Here is a 20,873-nt window from a genome sequence, read left to right as displayed (position 1 = left end):
GAATCTTCCCCACTGCTTCAATATTGCTGTGAAAACCGAGCATTTGCTCACTAGGTATGAATTAAACCCTACGGATGCAGCAGCCACCAATCTACCAGAGGGTCCTCAGTCTGCAGATCCTTCCTCCCCCCAGCCCTGTCCTCAATACTGTAACTTGAGGAGATTGTGTTAAGATCTCCCATATGGGGATGGGGACAGGAAAAAAACCAGCTACTATGTCATGGCAAAAGAGGCAAGACCATCATTGCAGGCCACATTACCAAATAGCGGTAAGATCAACAGCAGCAAGGAGTTCAGGTTTTTATTGAACACGTTACAAAGGGGTTTAGTCAAAAAGACCAAAGCCCATGTCATCATCAGACTCTTCAGATTCCTCTTTCTTTGCTTCCACTTTCTTCTCCTCAGCTAAAACAGAAAAGAGTCAAAATCACATCTCAGTGTTTTAAGCTCTGGTGATTGTGCTCCAGACCCTTCAACTTACACAGCCAAAGTTACCCCCCGCCCCCCGCCACTGTACTCAGCACCACTGAGCAATGCCTCAGGTTTCAGGGTTTCCATACATCATCTCCCTGTAGCGATCTTCACCACATGACTATTTGTTGCTCTCCACTCTCCAAACAGGAAAACTTCAAAAGCTTCCTACCTGGGGCAGCAGCAGTGGAGGGGGCAGGTCCTCCGGCTGGTGCAGGGCCAGCTGCTGGGGCAGGTCCACCAGCCCCTACGTTGCAGATGAGGCTCCCAACGTTGACATTGGCCAGGGCCTGCGAGATGCACAGCATAGATAAAAACACACAGTTCTGTTCCTCTCATTGTATTACTCCACTGGCGGAAAAAAAATACTGTGTCTCCTCCCAACTTAAGAGTGGTCTATTCCCATTTTGTCTGCTAGTGAACACATTTCTAGTTTGACTTTTTATCATCAAGACTCACTTTCCCCTGCACAAAGCTCAGATTTAAATAAGCTGTTTTAACTTGTTGGCAGGGAATTCAAGTTTCCCCAAACACTCAAACCAGTACTCTTTCCACAGTACCATGTCTCCTCAATTTTCAAGTCACAATGCAAAGAATTAGGGGCCGTTATTACTTTCACCTGCCAGAGGTTAAGTGACCCCTACAATGGCAAGCAGCCACTGCCAAAGCACCTGGGGCAGGAACCCAGTCTCCACTAGTCTTTTATATCCCTAGCACAGTGTAAGTGGTCAATAAATCCTATTTCTGTTAAACCAAATACAGGGTCACTAGGAGTGAAACTGACTCGGACAGCGCTCATCATCACACTAGAAGGACTTGCCGAGAGTAACAGTGAGGACACATTTTAAAAAGAAATTACCTGGTTAAGTCTTGTTAACCCTGGTTTGAGAACAGTAGGGAAGAGAAACCAGAGTCTGAGATCAAGAGACAAAACCACACGAAGCACGATTAACTGAAACCTCAAGAGAATTATAAAGACAACACTGCAGTGAAAAAGGGGGCCTGCTGACATTTGGTGTGGAAGTCCCCTGGCATGTACATCCGCCCTAAGAAATTAGTAAACAATAGTCTTCCCCACGTTGCTTTAAGTCACTTACCCACCACTGCTGTCGAGTCGATTGCTACTCATAGCGACCCTATAGGACAGAGCAGAACTTCCCCATAGAGTTTCCAGGGAGCGCCTGGCGGATTTGAACTGCCGACCTCTTGGTTAGCAGCCGTAGCACTTAACCACTACGCCACCAGGGTTTCCTCTCAAGTCCCTCGGCCGCCATCATCTTACCTTTGCAAACAAGCCAGGCCAGAAAGGTTCCACGTTTACACCGGCCGCTTTAATGAGGGCATTGATCTTATCCTCCTAAAACAAACAAAATGCCAACCCGTCAGAGAACAAAATGTAGCTTTCGTGAACGTCTCAAAATACTGCAAATCACAAGACTCTTTAAACTCTGTACGATTTCGAGCAAGCGAAATGCACCTGCTCCGGCGAGCCAGGGACACTGCGACGCTGCCCAGCTCGCCGCCGCCACTGCACAGGCTGCGACCAGTAACCTGCCCGAGTCACACAGCTATTTCAAGTTACAAGAGACGGAGCGGAGCGCTCTCCACACCGCGCCGCCTCGCCGCAGGCGGACTACACGAGACCAAAGGGGTTCAAGGCCATCAAAGCTTTAAAAACCCACCGCGTCCCGGAACAAAACCCGGAGCGGACTCAACGCCAGGCGCCGCGGAAGGTTTGAAAGATTCTCAAGGGCAGCGAGCACGGCGGCCAGCGCAACCCAGACCCTGCGGGGCTCCCGCGTGCGCCCGCCCGCCCCGACGTCGCCCGGATGGGCCCGCCCGGTGGGACACGTGGGGAGCAGGCCGCCGCCGCCGCCCGGGCCCGCACTCACCGTCACGGTCACCTCGTCGTCGTACAGGATGAGGGCGGAGTAGATGCAGGCGAGCTCGGAGACCGAGGCCATGGCGCGGGAGTGCTGGGCTGGCGGGTGCCGGGCGCGGTGCTAGTCGCCGGATGAAGTGAGGGCCTCACCCCAACGCGGCCTTAGCTTCCTCGGAAGGACCGAGCACCTTAACGGCAGCTGAGGAAAGGGGTCCGCGCGCTTGCGCGCAGCGTCTTATAGCGGCCACGCGGACCAATCGGCGCGCGCACTTGGCGGAAGAGGCGGAGCGGGAACCGTCGGCGATGATGGCTCTAAAGCGCCTGCGCGCATCGCGTGACGCAGTTGGCGTGTTCGAACAGTTGTCAAGCGGGGGCGGGTACACACTCACTTCGTTTTGATAAAACTCAGGGCTTCTGAACGTTAAAAATATTTTCAGGGCGTCGTTCCCTAGGTAAATGGACTTCACCTCTATTGGTTTGACTTAACAAGAGCTACTGTAGCCCTTGTAACACTATTTAGATACTTATTTATGTCACCAGCCAGTCTCTTCCGGCAGATGGTGACCTCTGGGAAGGCAGGAGCTGTGTTACATCTTGGAAGCCCCAGTGGTTGCTCCGTGACTTTGTAAGTAAATATAGAAGGAAAGAAGAAGCTTCCAATTTAAGACAGCTGTAGCATTTGAGAGTCTACTTACTGTGTATTGATCCACACACTGGAAGGATTCATTTAATCCAGCAATAACAGAAAAGGTAGGTACTCTTTCCATTTTACAGCCGGAAAAAAAAAAAAATTTTAATTTTATTTTGGGGAAACTGCTTTTTTCAGTCAGTGCAATTATCTCGTAATCATCCCTGACCAAACTGTATCAGACTTCACCTCTTAGGATCCCGCTTGGGAAAATCCTAGCCAACAGTGGTAAATACCCCAAAATTTTAAATATATAACCTTTATGTTGCTACTGGAATGTGTCGCATGTTGGCACAATCACTTTGAAAAGCATATTGGCAAAACGTGATTAAAGTTGAAGATCAGCATAGCCGAATCTCAGCAATTCCAGTCCTAATATCTATCCTAGAGAAACTGTGGAGTGTATATATACACGGGGGTCCAAATACAAGGCTGTTTCCTGAGCACTATGTGCGTAAGTTAAATTGGAACTACTGTCTTTCAGCACGGTTATGGGTAAGTGTGGAATAGCATAAAGCAGTGAACATGAGATTTGTCAATATGGATAAATCTCAAAAACACAATTCAGTGAAAAAAAGCAAGTTGCACAAGGAATCCAAGTACTTAGGCTCCATCCATCCCTTAGCCATATGACCTAGAACAGAGTACTTTGCTTCTGTACAGTGCGAATAATGACGGCCCTCTTTGTCTTCCGCTGGCACAGATCAAATCAGATAATTACTGAAAAGTCCGGAAACTAAAACACTAAACATAAGGTATGATGGCCTCACTCCCACTCATTTTTCAGTTTGTCATACTGTGGGGGCTTGTGTGTTGCTGTGATGCATGAAGTTATGGCCCCAGTATTTCAAATACCAGCAGGGTCACCCATGGTGGAGAGGTTACAGTGGAGCTTCCAGACTAAGACATTAGGAAGAAGGACCTGGCGATCTACTTCTTGAAAAAAAACTGGCAGATGAAAATCTTATGAATAGCAGTGGATCGTTTTCTGATATAGTGCTCTAAGCTGAGCCTCTCAGATTGGAAGGCACTCAAAAATACAACTGGGGAAGAGCTGCCTCCTCAAAGTAGAGTCAGACCTGAATGATGTAGATGGAGTCAAGCTTTCAGGACCTTCATTTGCTGATGTGGCATGACTCAAAATGAAAAGAAACAGTTGCAAACATCCATTAGTAACTAGAATGTGGAATGTACAGCGTATGAATCCAGGAAAATTGGAACTTGTCAAAAATGAAATGGAACACTTGAAGATATTCTAGGAATCCCATACCCAGTGTCATCGAGTCGATTCTGACTCATAGCGACCCTAGGAATCAGTGAGCTTAAATGGACTGGTGTTGGCCGTTCTGAATCGAACAAGCATATCGTCTTCCTCTGGTGAGAATGACGAAGAGGGACAGCATTACATCCATTGTCAAGAAGAACATTTCAAGATACAGCTTGAAATACGGTGCTGTCAGTGATGGGATAATATCCATATGCCTACAAGGGAGAGCAGTTAATATGACTGTTACTCATATCTATGCACCAGCCACTAATGAAATTGATCAGACGTGCAATCAAGATGCATTGATAATTACCGACGATTGGAACACAAAAATTGGAAACAAAGATGAAGGATCCGGAGTTGGAAACTGGGCTTGGTGATAGAAACGATGATGGAGATCACATGATAGAATTTTGTAAGACCAACAACCTATTCACTGAAAATACTTTTCTTCAACAACATAAACAGCAGCCCTCAACATGAACCTCACCAGATGGAATACACAGGAATCAAATTGACTATATCTTTGGGAAGAGATGATGGAGCTCAATATCCCCCGTTAGAACAACACCGGGATTGACTGCAGAACAGACCATCAATTGCTCATATGCAAGTTGAACTTGAAGAAAATCAGAACAAGTCCACAAGACCCAAAGTATCACCCTGTGTATATCCCACCTGAATTTAGAGACCATCTCAAGTAGAAATTTGACACATTGAACGCTAATGATCAAAGACCAGAGGAGTTACAGGATGGCATGAAGAACATCAAACATGAAGAAAGCAAAAGGTCATTAAAAAGAAAAACCAAAACGAATGTCAGAAGAGACTATGAAACTTGCTCTTGAACACACAGTAGCTAAAGCAAATGGAAGAAATGAGAAGGTAAAAAAGCTGAACAGAAGATTTTGAAGGGCAGCTCAAGAAGACAAAGTATTAGAATGAAATATGCAAAGACCTGGAATTAGAAAACTAAAAGAGAACACACTCAGCATTTCCCAAGCTGAAAGAAGTGAAAATTCAAGCCTTGAGTAGCAGTATTTAAGGATTCTATGAGCAAAATATTGAACGATGCAGGAAAATGAAAGGAATACACGGTCACTATACCAAAAAGAATTGGTCTATGTTCACCCATTTTAGGAGGTAGCATATGAACAAGAGTTAGTGGTGCTGAAAGAAGTCCAAGCTGTACTGAAGGCATTGGCAAAGACAAGCTTTCAGAAATTGACAGAATACTAGTTTCAAAAACGAATGCAATGCTCACTTACCTACCATGAAATTTGGAAAACAGCTACTTGGCCAACTGACTGGAAGAGATCCATATTTGTGCCCATTCCGGAGAAAGGTGATCCAGCAGAATGCAGAGGTTATCGAACAGTATCATTAATATTACATCCAAGTAAAATTATGCTGAAGATAATTAACAGCTGCAGCAGTACATGACAGGGAACTGTCAGAAATTCAAGCTGGATTCAGAAGAGAATGTGGAATGAGGGATATATATCGTTGCTGATGTTAGATGGACCTTGCTTGAAAGCAGAGTACCAGAAGGATGTTTACCTGTGTTTTACTGACTATGCAAAGGCACGGGACTGTGTGGATCATAACAAATTATGGCTAACATTGCAAAGAATGGGAATTCTGCAACACTTAATTGCACTCATGAGGAACCTGTACATAGACCAAGAGGCAGCTGTTCGGACACAACAAGGGGACACTGCACGGTTTAAAGTCAGGAATGGCATGCGTCAGGGTTGTATCCTTTCACCATGCCTGTTCAGTCTGTATGCTGAGCAGGTATTCTGAGCTGGACTACATGAACAAGAATGCAGCATCAGGATTGGAGGAAGGCTAATTAACAACCTGTCATATGCAGATGACATAACTTTGCTTGCTGAAAGTGAAGAGGACTCGAAGCACTTACTGATGAAGATCAGAGACTACAGCATTCAGTATGGATTACACCTCACCATAAAGAAAACAAAAATTCTCACAACCGGACCAATAAGCAACATCATAATAAACAAACAATAAGTTGTCAAGAAATTTCATTTTATTTGGATCCAAAATCAATGCCCATTGGAAATAGCAGTCAAGAAATCAAACAATACATTGCATTGGGCAAATCTGCTGCAAAAGACCTTTTTAAAGTGTTAGAAAGCAAAGATGTTACTTTAAGGATTGGGTGTGCCTCACCCAAGCCTTGGTGTTTTCAGTCACCTCATATTCATGCAAAACCTGGAAAATGAATAAGGAAAACCAAAGAAGAATTGATCCCTTTGAATTACGGTCTTGGCGAAGAATGTTGAACATACCATGGCCTGCCAAAAGAACGAACAGATGTATCTTGGAAGAAGTACAGCCAGAATGCTCCTTAAAGGCAAGGATGGTGAGACTGTGTCTCACATACTTTGGATATGTTGTCAGGAGGGATCAATCCGTGGAGAAGGACATCATGCTTGGTAGAGGGTCATCAAAAAAGAGGAAGACCCTCAATGAGGTAGACTGACACAGTGGCTGCAACAATGGGCTCAAGCATAGCAACAATTTTGAGGACCAGGCAGTGTTTTGTTCTGTTGTGCATAGGATCACTACGAGTCAGAACCGACTTGATGGCACCTAACAACAACAATGTGAAGTTTATATATGTATTACTAGTTGATGTCAAGTAGATACCTACTCATGGTGCCCCGTGTGTTTGAGCGTGGAACTGTGCTCCGTGGAGTCTCAGAAGCAGATCGCCAGGCCTGTCCTCTGAGGTGGATTTGAACCGCCAACCTTTCAGTTAGTAGCTGAGCGCTTAATCGTTCACACCACCCAGGGACTCTTACATATGTACTATTATTATTGGAGCCCTGGTGGTGCCATAGTAATAATGATTTGACCAGACAGTCCTGTTTTGTAAAACATCAGAAATTGCCAACTAAAATTAACTAGGGCTAAGAAAATTCTAGACTATAGATGAGATATAGTCATTAGCATAGCAAAGTAAGTAAAAGGGCTTTGATGTCAGGCTTGTGCTTAAGTATCAGTTCCACCACTGACACCATTTCCAACTTTGGGGTCCTTGAGCAAATCCTAACTCAATTTCTTTACCTATAAATTATAGATACCTGTACAGGATTCCAGACACACAGTGAACACTCAGTAAACCACAGCTGTTCTTTAGGACTATTTGAGAAAAACGTTAATTGTCCATGCATTTCCCTTTACTTTTTGTAGCCCAAGGACTTAGTAGATTGAACATAGTATTCCTTAAAACATACTTCATCGCCCCAGATTCCTCTATCATAGTAAAAACTTACTGTGTATTAACATACGTATCTTTTCCAAAGAATAAGTAATATGCCATTTAAAAAATTATGAAATAACCCAGAAGTGGAGACTAAACCCTGCTGCACCTGCTGAAACAGGATTTAACCTTTATGGGGTGGGGTTGGGTGGCAGTCGGAAGTAGTCCAAACACACCTCTCAAGGATATTGCTTACTGTTACATGCTTAGTGAAAAATGTCGGTTTTGCCCTTTTCCTTAATCTCTAAATCTGCTTTTAGCCAAAACTAATACCACACCTTCAGCATTAATGAAAAGCTGATTTTAAAAGTATAATTTTAGTAAAAGAATAAACTCCACCTCAAGATCTCCAGATTTAATCAGAAAAAAAAATTCGGCGTCATCCGTACATGAATGAATGATTTCACTGTGCTTTCTGACCATACATTTTCTAATTTGTGTTATCCCCAAACCACATTTTTGTTTAAATGTCTAAAAGAGCATATTTAATATGTATATACTATTTTTGTCAAACAAATGACATTGTCCATTTAACGGCCAATTACTTCATACTTTTGCTGCTTGCTTTTCATTCATCCCACAGATACCGAGTGCCAGCTACGTGCAGAGGACTCCTCTGGGTGGTGGAGTAAGTGGTGAACGACCCCCATAACCCTCTAGTTCTTGGTGCTTTGTTGTTAACTCTTTTGGCGTGTCTAACTGTCAGAACTGTCAGAAAGTGAACATATACATGCAAAACTCAAAATAACGTCCTAAAATGGTCTTATGATTGGCCAGTCACTGACATCTTTATTCTGAAAGTTTGAATTGTTAAATATGTCTAAAGTGCATTCTTACAGCTAACCAATAGCAGCATTTGTTGTTTATAAAAACCTTAAATATTGAGACCAGAGCTGGAAAAGTCACAGTGAAAAATAAGGTGTGATCTAGATATATTCTTCTTGAATCACCCAAGACAAACACTTGCATGAATTAGTTTATATGCATACAAGAAATATACAAAAAAAATAGCATTATAAAAAAGTTCATACAGCAATGAGGAAATGGGGTCTCTGTCTCTCTTAATATTAAATACGGCAAGGCATATAATAGAAAAAGGTCGGTGAGTACTAGATGTCTTTGGAACCTAGGGGAAGCTTTGACGTAGGCCAGTGTGTGCTACATCCCTGGTCTGCGGTGCTCCACAAAGCTGGAGTTCCACAAGACGACTCAGAAGAGTGCTTTTGGCATGGCTTTGAAGAAATCACCAACACAAATAAAATGTTCTTTTGTTTCTGGGACTGTGTCAGCTTATGGCTTCTTGCGCCTGAAACATAAAAAGCAGCATTTGGTGATGAATGTTGCAATTACTGACGTGTTCATAAAACTGTATCTTTAGGAGAGCTTTGAGAATTCCTATTTTATCTTAAGGAAATTCACATCCTTCTGAGAGAGCAGGTAACTTGTAGTATAGGCTTATCTAGCATTAAATTTAATAGAAATCAGGACTTACCGTCTCTGTCTATCCTGTCTTTATGCTTTTCCAAATTCCCTCAGGAATGCGTGTGTTAAAAGTACACACATAGGCTTGTATAGGAGATATTTCAAAAGAAGGGCTTTTACTAAAATATGGAAAAATAGGCCAGACTCCGGAGTGTGTTTAATAAACCCTTTGCTGTCAAGTCGATCCCCCCTCACAGTGACCCTAATGGACAGAGGAGAACTGCCCCATAGAGTTTCCAAAGAGCGCCTGGTGGATTCAAACTGCCAACCTTTTGGTTAGCAGCCGTAGCTCTTAACCCTTCCGCCACCAGGGTTTCTGAGTGTCTTTAATAAGGGGGTAAAAAATGCGACTCCTTTGCCTACCATAAATTTCACCATTCGGCTTTATTTACTGTATTGAACATTTCTTGCTGTAACATGATCAAGAGACAGGTCAGGAAAGAATGAATGGCACTAAATTCCACAGTAGAGCCTTGAGCCTTCCTTCATTACAGGCGATCTCAGCTCAGCCTCTGCAGGCCTTCTGAGCGGGCCAAATATCAACACTGTCCATCACCTCCTGTTCTTATCACTCTAAATGCTTTTATCCAACCCTTCCGAGGCTCTCAGCACTGCTGCTGCCTACTGCTGTCTTCCCAGCTATCCCGAGGTGTAAACAGAAATCCCTTCTTTCCTCTTAAAAGCAAGTGGTTGGTAGGGAGAAGACGTGGTGGTGGGAACATAGAAGAGGGCAGACATACACAGCAAGGCTCCAGCTACTCACTTGGGTTGTGCGTGATGCTGATACCCAGGTCCCAGCTGAGATCCCGCTCTCATCTCCACAGCCACGGAACACTGACAGGAAAAACACAGAGAGGAAAAGATGGCTCTTCTCAGCTCTTTTTAAAGAAGAGGCTCAACCAAGATGAAAGCCAACCTTGCTTTCTATACTTCAGCGAAGATGCCTATGTTAAAACACCAGTCAGGTACTTGCAATTTGTTTCTGACAAAGGCCACATCCTGGTAACTTCTCTCATTTCAAACGAGAGGAAGGGGAGTTCTTGAGAACGTCACTGGCCAGGGCTGGAACTTGGCCTCCTCGCCCCCACAGCCCCCACCTTCCCATGCTTTTTGCACATGAATCTCTCATCAGGAACACCACAGTCACCAAGGGAATTCCCAGCAAGCTGCTTCTGAGACGATTCTCATCAATTTGATGTGAATTCTTGTTATTCTAGAGTGATACTCTCTGACTCAGCTCTGTGGCTCTGTCCCTGTGCACAAACACAGGCTTTGAACGGCAGAGCCCCATCATGGCCAGACCTAAACAAATACAAGGCATCTTCAAAAGTCTGGTAACTAACAAGCCTATAAGCTGCACGGCACCAAGAGACTGTACCTCAGCTTCTTCAAAGAGCATAATAAGCTATAGCTGTGGGGGTTAAAACATGACACCCCAATTTCTATGAAGCAGATATTTAATGTACCCCTACCCTTGTTTCTACATCGGTCCATTCGCACTCTGTACCATCTGGCTGGGCAGGTGCTTCTGTGGAAGATCTCCGCTTTCGACTACTGAAAAAGGGGAAACAATTATTTCTGCCTAGGAACAGGAAAAATATTAGAAGGTGGGAAATACTATCTACAGCCCTTTGGATAATGAATGATAAACGTTACAGGGTATTTTATACCTTAAGAGAGAGCAGCTAAGAAAACAACAGCACTGTAAAGACAGCTCTGATGATCACTCACCCACTTTGTGATTCTTGTTTTAAAGTCTCAATATCAGTAAACTGAACAGATTGTCCACCACCCCTTGTTTTATAAACATCACCCTAAAGCCAAGAGAAAAGGTCACTGTTACACTTTGATACATCCAAGTAATAAACACACATAAATATTTCAAATTGATCTCAAGGTCTGCTGTTTTATGGAAACTCCCACCCACAAAACCAGATGGTACTTGGGACTGATGAGGCTGTACTATGAAAATCCTTTAGAAATTTAAGTGTTTATCTCTTATTAAATAAGAGAAGTCAATACAATATAATCAGTAGCATTTATACTTGCAGGAAAAACAGTTCCTTTTTGGTCAGTCTATATTTTAAAAACTAAACTGTACTAAGGATCAAGAAATCTGCCAGAAGCTTCTAAAAGTCCTAAGGTATTGTATTCTCTGGGTGGTGCACCCCTATATTCACTGTCAGTACTGTAATGATAAGAACCGTCCTCTAAATTGAATTCGAGATGAAAAGCTCCCCACCTCCAAGTCTTGTGTTTGACTTCCCTGATTATTGACTTGTTGATCAAAAGAGCATTCTTCCAGCGACAGGCAAGTCTCCTGGGACAGCGCTTTGCATGGCTCAGTTCTGAGTCATTGTGACAGGTCACATATTAATGTGGGCATTGAACTGACGGTAGAATTAGGAGCTCTTTGCTTAGGTTTACTTTTCCAGACGGGGTTAAAACTAAATGTGCAGTAATTAGAGAGCCAGTGTATTAAAGATCTAGCTGAAGTTCCTCTCACAAACCTGAGAATGGAAACCCCATACAGAGGAAAACAAGCAGATTTCGTCCCAGTTTAGTAGATCACAACTTAAGCCACTGTTTTGGTTTACTGCTAATAAACAAAAGTTACATCAAATGCCCATTTATGTTGCAGCTGACACTGCCTAGTGTCAATGGAATAGTAGGGCAAATGCTTTGTATTTTTTTGGTTAGTTGACTTTTTATGTATTTTTTCCTCCTGTGTAAATTTGTTTTTACCTTAATTAGTTTAGTTTCAATCTCCCCATCGGAGGCTAGTTCCTGGTGGGTCAGCATGTACTTGTCACACTTAGCTAGAGCCTTTTCATTGGCAACAGATACTGTGATGGCATGAGGGACATGTGGCTGCATGACTGTTTCAGTTTGCACGTTAGAGGCAGGCTTATGATCTACCCATCTGTCCCCTGCAGAGCGTGATCGTCTGTGTCGGAGACGAACTGGTGGTGCGTTCTGATCAGATTGAAAGAGGAATCAAGAAACAAGCATAACCCAGAATTAGTTCAAGTGAATTGTTAGAAGTGCAGCAGGTTTGGCTGTATTAATTGATGACAACATCAAAACACATGTGCAAACATTTTCAAAAGCTAAATACGCTACTCAGGTAATTTAAATGTTCTCTTTGCGTTTGAGCACAAAAGCAACAAGTATCTTTTAATACCAGCTTGTATTTTATATATATATATATATACACGTATACATATATGTGTATATATATATATTTTTTCCTACCAAGGAGCTTCCCTTTCAAGACACAGAATGGAAGGAAAAATTCTAGTAATGCTGCTGAGTCTTTCCTGCGAAGGTGGTATTCAGGACAAATAATTCATTTTGCATCCTAAATCAAAAACCAACATTTGTTTCTGGTATTATGAGGCAATCTACTAAGTCCACAACTCTTTTAAAAGCTTCAATAAGATCCATAAAAGCCCTAAACTTATCACAGACCTCTAAACAAAAGACGATGACAATCCTTACACAAAGACAGGGACAAAAAATAATAAAAGCTGACTAGGCTAAATTTTTTTTTAGCTAAATAGTACAAAATACTAAAGAGCATAAGGTATACTAAGAACTCAATATATGAGACAATTACAAGAATATAAAGTGCTTCTGAGTACTTCAGTTAATTCTTAACATTTCAAAATAGAACATGAAAAGTTCAAGGTATAGTAATGGCTAAAACATAACTGAATTTTTCCCCTAAACATTTCATAAAGATTCCAAGGTCCCAGTGAAGAACGTAGTGTATCAGTCTCTCCCATGCAATAAAAAGCTAGCTGCTTCCAGTCAAATGTCATATAAATCTGGGAAACCCAAATGTAGCACATTCAAAAAAACCAAAGCAAACCCACTGCTGTCGAGTCAATTCCGACTCCTAGCGACCCTGTAGTTCAGAGTAGAACTGCCCCACAGAGTTCCCAAGGAGCGCCCGGTGGGTTCAAACTGCCGACCTTTTGGTTAGCAGCCGTAGCACTTAACCACTACGTCACTAGGGTTTCCTAGCACATTCAGCCTAAGAAAATATCTTTACATAGTTAATAATTTGAAGCAATTAGTTATCTTTGGAATATTGTGAACATCATCTGTTTATAAAACTGAAAATAAGTGAAAAGGTCTGTCACAGCTGAAATCCTTCAAAGTTGGGCAAGTATCAAGATTCATTTTCAAAATCCATACCTGGAGAACTGCAGCATTCCCCTCTATAATGACAAGATACAGATGAAGCACTAGTGACAGCTCAAATCGTTACACTGTAAAACACGGTCGGTCTAGTTTGCCACTAAAGATGGCTGAGCCTCATAGCAAGAAACTTTCCATTCTTAAAATGGTTCCATAAAAGCTGAAGAAAAAGTCTGGCTCTTGTGATCTAACATTTAGCAAAGGCAATTGTTTTCTTGAATACATTTAGGAATATATTCTGAAACCAGCTTCAAAGCACCATGCAGGGACTTTTCGGGAAGATGTCTTTACAGTCTACTAGTATTTATGAAATAAATGATGTTTCAAATTTCTTCTTCACTGAAGTATATAAATTCAGTCCACCCAGTGTAATTTTTGACAAAAAAAAACTGAGATGCTTATATGTTAGTCTTATAGTAACTTTTCTGCTGCACTTCTAAAGAGATTTTGATTTCGGGCGCGAAGTTAACAGATCTCCAGTAAATCCTCTTAGGTATTTCCTAGCCAAATTAACTGTTACATTACATTAGTGTTGACCAGACACAAGCAGGCCTGAAATAGTTCTCAGTCTGTAAACTTCATGAAATAAGGGGATTTACTGGAGTTGATCAGAAAGACCATTCACCATCATTTGTTCCCTAAAAAATGTTTGAGGCAAAATCAACACAGTGAAGTACTTAAGAGATTTTAGAATAATCTGTTGCCATGTTGCATATTTTAGCTTTCATCACCATCCCTTAATCAGGAGTGTGGGCCACATTTACAGGCCTGAATTATACAAGAAAATCTACAGCAAATATTTACTATAAGATTAATTTGTCTAGAGAAAAAAATTCTAGATGAGCTATGTTTTTACTAAATGTAAATTCACAGTATCAACTTGGTCCGTTTATTCAGATTCAAGGGAAAACTTTAATCCTTAACAACAAAAATGTAAGTGAATTTGTTTAAACACCCTTGAATGAGGCAGAGCCCTTATAAATTTGGATAAAGCAACTAAAACTGAGATTAGAAGCAATTTTTGGACATCCAAACCTTCAGTAGTTACAAAACAATAGGCCTGGCCTCTTAAAACAGTCAGTGTCATGAAAATTAAAAAAAAAAAAAAAAAAAGGTAAGGGGACGATTTTATACCAAGGAGATTAGAGACATAATGACCAAATGTAGTGCATACACCTTGATAGGATCACGGATTGAAAAAGGGAATTTGGGGGACAACGGGGAAAATGTAAATATGAACTGTATATAGAAGATACTTATGAACTGTCTTAAATGCTGTAAGGATAGTGGTTATGAAGGAAAATACCCTTACCCTTAAGACATGGGTGGTAAACAGTTTAGGGATTAAGTGTCATAAAGTCTATGATTTACTTTCAAAAGGTCCAAGGAAAAAATGTATATACAGCGATAAAGTGACAATTGGTAAATCTGCATAAGGGTCACATGTTACTGTAGTAGTTTTTCAACTGTGGGTTTGAAATTTGTCAAGATAAAAGACTGGGGACAAAATGATCACTGTGCAATAAAAGTGTACAAAGGAAAAAAAAAGACTGGGGACAACAGTTTAAAAAACAAAAGTTCAAGAACAGGAAAATAATTTGGAGAAGACAAAACCCGTTGACATTGTGTCAATTCTGACTCATAGCAACCCTACAGGACGGGGTAGAACTGCCCATAGGGTTTCCAAGGCTATAATCCTTGCGGAAGCACACTGCCACATCTTTCCCTGAGGAGCAGCCAGTGGCTTCCAACTGCTGACTTTTCGGTTAGTAGTTGAGCGCTTTGACCACTGATACCAGGGCTCCAATTTGGAGAAAGGGAACCAAAAGAAAAAATACTCAATGTGTACTCTGATTTTGATTCACTGATTTTGTGCACTACTCAGTAGCTTCTGCAGCGGAAAACCATATTGCCTTGGGACGTGCCAGATGGAGCTAAATTCACTGAATGCAAAAGGCATTATTTCTGTTCCCAAACACGTTTGTGCCTTCTCAGATGAAGAGCCAGGCCTCAATTTCAGGGTGACTTGATTCTTTGAAATTAAGATAAAGACTAGACCTTGTTTGTATTGGAGGCCCCCCCTCCCATCTTTCCGTTGAGCTTTCTGAACCAAGTTATAAAAAAACATAGTAGATAAAATCTGTTGCTTCAATGCTTTAAAACAACACTGGCACTAACCCTGCAGCAAGGATCCTCTTCTATTTCTATCTCCTTTCTGAATGTAGGAACCACCTCCCTGCCTTCAGTCCAGTACATCCCTCGCCTTCTGTCTGACACGATACAAGTTTTACTTTGTCCTGGCTCCTGCTGCCTACGCCTCGCAATAGATGTGACATTGAGAGGCGAGTTGTACGGAGGAATTTTCTGCTCCCATTCCGAAATACAGGAAGCTACAGAAATGCTGCTGCAAGAGTTAGAGCGCCTATGTAGTTGTGGCTGGCTCATGAGTTGCTGGCCGTTGGAAATCTGAGCAATATAGTTACTAGAAAGCTAAAAAAAGTGAAGAGAAATTAATGAACAAGGCTGAAAAACTGAGAAACAATTCATTACTTTTCTATAATTTTAGCAAGTGAAGACAACATTATAATTATACTAAATTATTCAATTTGTGCGCTAAATTTGTATTGTGCTAAGTTTAGAAATATTTAAAAATAAAAAGCTAATAAATAGTATAAAAATAAAAATTTATATCTGCACCGAAAGTCACTTAAGCAAAGCAGATTTTCTCTAGGACTAAGTTACCGCAAAGCAGCAAGTAACTTACGGGCACTGGCGATGGAGACACCGGTCTTTGTGTAACTTTTTCTCGGTCCCGCTCCCGAGAGGGTCTCTCTGGCTTTTCCGTTTTGGGTTCGGTAACAATAGCCTTCAGTTGTTTCAATTTCTCATCTTTGACCCAGAGTTTATTCTGCATCTCCAGCTGCTTGGCTGCTACTCGCCGCTCCTACAAGTGATCAGCACCAATTCATGCCCCAATTCAGTCACAGCAGACAAGGCCCGGGCTGCCCAGTCGCTGTATTCCTCAAACTGCCAGCTCTCCAGTCCTTCCCGAGAGCTAGCTGTGCTTCAGCATGCTGCCTAACCTCTCCTGGATTTTGAGGATCGTGAGATGAACTCGGTAGTGGCTATTACTGCTGGCACCATCAACACCCTACCCCAAGTATAAGGATTCAAGAATTTAAACTAACTACAATTTCGAATAAATCGTCCAACTCAGAGATAGACATACAAGAATGACACTTACGCATTCTTTCTCCCACTTCATTGTTGTTTCTGTCACCATGCCTTGCAACCTGGCCTCTAATCTGCGCTTGTCAGAAAACTGTCGCTGAAGTTTCTGATTCTGGGTTTCAAGTTCCTGCTGCAGATTGCGCTTATCTTCTTCATAAATAGTGGTCGTTTTCTCTAAAATCTCAATCTGCAAAGGTAGAGCGTTATGTTCCACAGCTGGTAGGTACACATTCTCTATAGCTATAACACAGCGTCTGTCTTAGTTTGCTTATACAAGCATAGGTCTCGGAAGAAAAAGCACGTTTTCTCCTCTAGCATTTCATCTGTATTTCCACCTCCATTCCTAGAAATAAGAACCTATTAGACAAGTTGCTCACTGGAAGACAGACTTGACTTTCCTCTAAAATTAAGGCCTAACATTTTAATTTTCTAGGTTATTTTCAGAATAGAGAAAACTGCATTGAGATTAGCTGTGAATGTGTACCCCAACCCCTGAATGACCCCCTGTAAACGAGAGAATGAGCCTGTGTTACACACGCTGCAACAGTCCCCGACGAAACAGTAGTTCCTTCTGCCGCACAGGAAGGGGTTAATCCTGAGTTTATGCTCTTTTACAATCTGATGTGGAAGCCCAAATACGGATCTAGTTAACATTCACTGAGTATCTGTCAGACCCAACACACTGTGCTGACACTGTTATTTCATTTAATCATTTATTTCATGTGATTATTTTAGAAAATATACCGAGGAAATATTTCTAATAAATCAACAAGCAAGCCATAATTAAAGGTGAAGTCTAGAAAGTCCTGTAGAAAGCTCGCTTGTTTGGGCTGGGGAGCATTCTCTTCAGTTGCTAACGTCTAACTCACAAAGCAGGCCTGTGTATTATCCCTGTTCTCCCTTTCCTGCTTTTCACACACATCTCCTCTTCTTTGGGATGGGATAAAGATGAGCAAATAACCAAGTGATGACTACAGTAAGCAGCAGTCAGAGACCACAGAGCAGCACAGGAGACCAGTGTTAAACGGCCAGCACATAGTTACAATAACGCCAAAACAAACCTTATATTCTAAAGTTTTGTTTTTCTTTTCCAGCCGTTCTAATTCCAATTTCTGTCCTGAGATCACCTTTTCTTTTTCATTTAGTTTTCCTTGAATGTAGTTTTCTTTATTTAAGACAGCATTGTCAAATTCTTGTAACAAAGCTTTAAAAGTAACAGCTGAAACAGAGGCACATGGGCAAAGTTTTACTCCAAATCCAAAATTACCAACAAAATAAATTTTTATTAGCAGATACTTTATAACCTATCATGGTGACCCCATGTGTGTCAGAGAGCTGCATTCCATAGGGTTTTCAATGGCTGTAATCTTAGGAAGCAGATCGCCAGGCCTTTTTTCAGAGGCACTTCTGGGCAAATGCAAACTTCCAGTGTTTCAGTTAGCAGCTGAGTGTTAACTATTTGCACCACCCCGGGAAGAGAGTTACAAACATGGAAAATAAGTTAGAATGAATTCTGAGGGGTTGGACTGCAGTTAGAGGTAGCTGTGTGAAGTCACAGGTAGATAAATCTGCTGCTGGGTGGCTTCATTAGCAGCCAAGTGCAAACCATTTGTGCTACTCAGGGACTTTATGGTGTCACTGTGAGTTGGAATTAACTCGAAGGCAACGGGTTTGGTTTTGGTTTTTGGCGTGTATGTATATACATGTGTATGTGTGTGTGTGTGTATAAAAAATATGGCCATTCAGCAAATCTCTATTTGAAAATCTGGCTATAATCAGAAAACAAATTTGAAAGGAAATCAGGGATTTGATTCTCAAGTCTACAAAAGAGACATTCAGTTTCGCTTCTTTTGGGGGATGGAGGGGAGCTAAGTCCTTCATTTTGCACTGTGGCCACCCCTTCCCATCCTGTATGACCCCTTTACTCCAGGCAGGACACCTGCTTCAGGACAACAGATGTCAGCTTAGAAACAGCACTAGATTTGGGATCAGACCAGAGCTCACCTCTAAGTTAGACCAGAGTTGAAATCCCTGGTATACCACTTACTAGTGATGTGACTCGGGGCAAATTATTTAATTTTTCTGAGTGTATTTCCTCATTTCAAAATGGGGGCTTAAGTACCACCCACCTCACAACTTTAAGATCAGAGTGCATTAGTGATGACAGGAATAGTAGGCACATTGACTGAGCACTTACTGTGTACCAGTTCTCAATGTTCTGCGTGATTTTCACACTTTATCTCATTTAGCCTCACAACCACCCCTGAGGTAGGAACACTTAATATTATCATTTTGCAGATAGGAAAAATAAGGAATATAGAGATTAAGTCATTTGCCCAAGGGCACAGTTATTAAGAGGTAATAGGTCAAGTGCCTTGCAAATATACAACTACTAGGAATTAAAAACAAAGTAGCTATTATTGGCAGTGCCCATGGGAGGGCACACACACACACCCTTTTTCTTTTGTGTTACCTTCCAGGAATACAAAAGGAGCTGTGGAAGATACCCCTCCTCAGTCTCCTGAAACATTGCCTTGAGCACTATAGAGTACAGAGACAGAATAACCCCTTCTTAAATACACACCCCACCACAGAACTGAGATTCACTGCAAAGCCCTTCAGTTTCTGAAGTGGAAATGATGACCAACAATTTTTGCTCTTACATTGTTTGTTAAACTCGTCAATCATTACTTGTCGTAGGTGATGTCGTTTCTCTAAGGCTTCAATCAGCCTGGGAAGTGTCTGCTCGTCGTTGATATCCAAAATTTCACAGGATGGTAAAGGCGGAAAACTCTGCAACACCACTTCTGTAGCCAGTGGTTCTGTATAGAATTATAAGAAGTTATAACAGTTACAAAAGCTACACAGTAGAGAAAGAGCTTATTTAAACAGGTTTAACACTGTTTTCCAAGCCCCAGCCCACGTAACCATGTAATTTCTTCTCACAATCACACCTCCAACAAAATGAGAGGCATCGTAAAGTATGTAACAAGAAAAATCTCATTTATACTTGGGTTCAAATTTTTTGCACTTGGTTCTTAAAAGGATTGAAGCAGACGGTTCTCTTATGTGGAAAAGACTTAAAAAAACGAGCCAGTCAATGGTCAAGTGATAATACCACTAAGTCATACCATCTCCAACTGGACCGCCCCGAGCCTGGTTTCTGAGTCGCCTCCCAGGGGTTAAGCCACAGATAGCCTTGTCTACTGGTCTTGCTACTTCAACTTCTTGGGTCACTTCTGCAAATCTCATTACTTGCTAAGATACAAAACAAATGGAATTTTTTTTAATGAAGTCTTGCTACTTCAACTTCTTGGGTCACTTCTGCAAATCTCATTACTTGCTAAGATACAAAACAAATGGAATTTTTAAAACATAAGCATATCCAAGTCCTTCTTCAGAAATGATCAGAAAAAGGAACATAGCTTGGGTGTAAGTTCACAGTTCAGAATGTCATTCTTTGTATCCAAATAACTGTTTTCCCTACAGAAACTATGATACTTTAGAGGACAAATAAATTTAAAATTACCAAGCTTTCTTCATAATCTTCAGCCTTTGGATTCACACACACAATCATGCGCACTTTCCCTTCCCCGTCAAAGTAGTTCTTGAACAGATGGGTTAACTTGGAATCTCGATATGGAACCATCTATAAATACATTCAAATCCAAACACATAAGGCAAAAAACGCACACAGATGAAACTATAGAAATGATTAAAGAAGACTGTTGTCTACCTTGTTAGTTCCATACATTTGGTTCTCTCTGAGGACTTCCATACATGTTCTCAGCGTCATCAGTGACTGATTAATGTTACCTGACAGAAACACATAGAAGACATTTGAAAACAACAATCTAGTAGTTAAGGTATGTTCTGTTTGCCTATAAAAGCTATACTTCATAAAACCATTAGGTGGAAATTACAATAACAGATTGTGGTAGCTCTATTTAAAGAGCTGTCCATGTGCGGCCCAGCTCTTTCAACAGCCGTATTTCAGGAGAAGTTTTTTTTTTTTTTTTGAGATTCTATTAAATGGATTCTTATCTGAATGAAATGTTAGACTTAATGATCAGTGAGATTTCTTCCAAATTCTAAGAAAGAGGATATTAGATGCAGATGTTTAATATCCTCATATTAAAATATTGTCTGAAATATGACCATTTCAGGCTAGCGTTGACTCCAAGAGAGATTGCCCTTCCGCCCCAGAGGGGTTACTGCTGTTTCTAACCATCAGGTATCTTAGGAACCAGCTAACTCCGTCCCATGGACATCTGAACAAGGATTTCTTAGGAACCCACCCAATGCCGTCGAGTCGAATCCGACTCATAGCGACCCTATAGGACAGAGTAGAACT

At 41.5% G+C, this 20,873-nt stretch overlaps 2 protein-coding genes across 5 annotated transcripts in view; both read right to left on the bottom strand.

The window, feature by feature from the left end:
• Positions 1 to 286: 286 nt before the first annotated feature.
• RPLP1 (ribosomal protein lateral stalk subunit P1) lies at positions 287 to 2,574 on the bottom strand. Its single transcript, XM_049852554.1, has 4 exons — positions 2,364 to 2,574; positions 1,754 to 1,828; positions 644 to 761; positions 287 to 405 (listed from the first exon to the last, which is right to left on the bottom strand). The coding sequence occupies exons 1-4, from the start codon at positions 2,433 to 2,435 to the stop codon at positions 326 to 328; spliced, it is 345 nt and encodes a 114-aa protein (XP_049708511.1). The 5' UTR covers positions 2,436 to 2,574; the 3' UTR covers positions 287 to 325.
• A 6,037-nt stretch (positions 2,575 to 8,611) lies between these two features.
• KIF23 (kinesin family member 23) overlaps positions 8,612 to 20,873 on the bottom strand; it is a 30,121-nt gene continuing 17,859 nt past the window's right edge. The window contains exons 12-24 of one of the 4 annotated variants that reach the window (XM_049906050.1): positions 20,256 to 20,335; positions 20,049 to 20,168; positions 19,651 to 19,777; positions 19,183 to 19,341; positions 17,581 to 17,738; positions 16,533 to 16,706; positions 16,053 to 16,232; positions 15,467 to 15,778; positions 11,828 to 12,058; positions 10,814 to 10,896; positions 10,555 to 10,633; positions 9,846 to 9,916; positions 8,612 to 8,906 (exon numbers count right to left, since the gene is read on the bottom strand). In XM_049906050.1, coding sequence (XP_049762007.1) covers positions 8,891 to 8,906; positions 9,846 to 9,916; positions 10,555 to 10,633; positions 10,814 to 10,896; positions 11,828 to 12,058; positions 15,467 to 15,778; positions 16,053 to 16,232; positions 16,533 to 16,706; positions 17,581 to 17,738; positions 19,183 to 19,341; positions 19,651 to 19,777; positions 20,049 to 20,168; positions 20,256 to 20,335 — 1,790 coding nt within the window. In that variant the 3' untranslated portion in view covers positions 8,612 to 8,890. Of the gene's footprint in view, positions 8,907 to 9,845; positions 9,917 to 10,554; positions 10,637 to 10,813; positions 10,897 to 11,827; positions 12,059 to 15,466; positions 15,779 to 16,052; positions 16,233 to 16,532; positions 16,707 to 17,580; positions 17,739 to 19,182; positions 19,342 to 19,650; positions 19,778 to 20,048; positions 20,169 to 20,255; positions 20,336 to 20,873 lie in introns of all 4 variants that reach the window. The other 3 variants (XM_049906049.1, XM_049906051.1, XM_049906052.1) reach the window with 3 other exon arrangements.

The sequence above is a fragment of the Elephas maximus genome, chromosome 13, assembly GCF_024166365.1.
Source record: "Elephas maximus indicus isolate mEleMax1 chromosome 13, mEleMax1 primary haplotype, whole genome shotgun sequence".
Taxonomy (NCBI): Eukaryota; Metazoa; Chordata; class Mammalia; order Proboscidea; family Elephantidae; genus Elephas; species Elephas maximus.
This window is presented reverse-complemented; position numbering and strand designations above follow the sequence as displayed.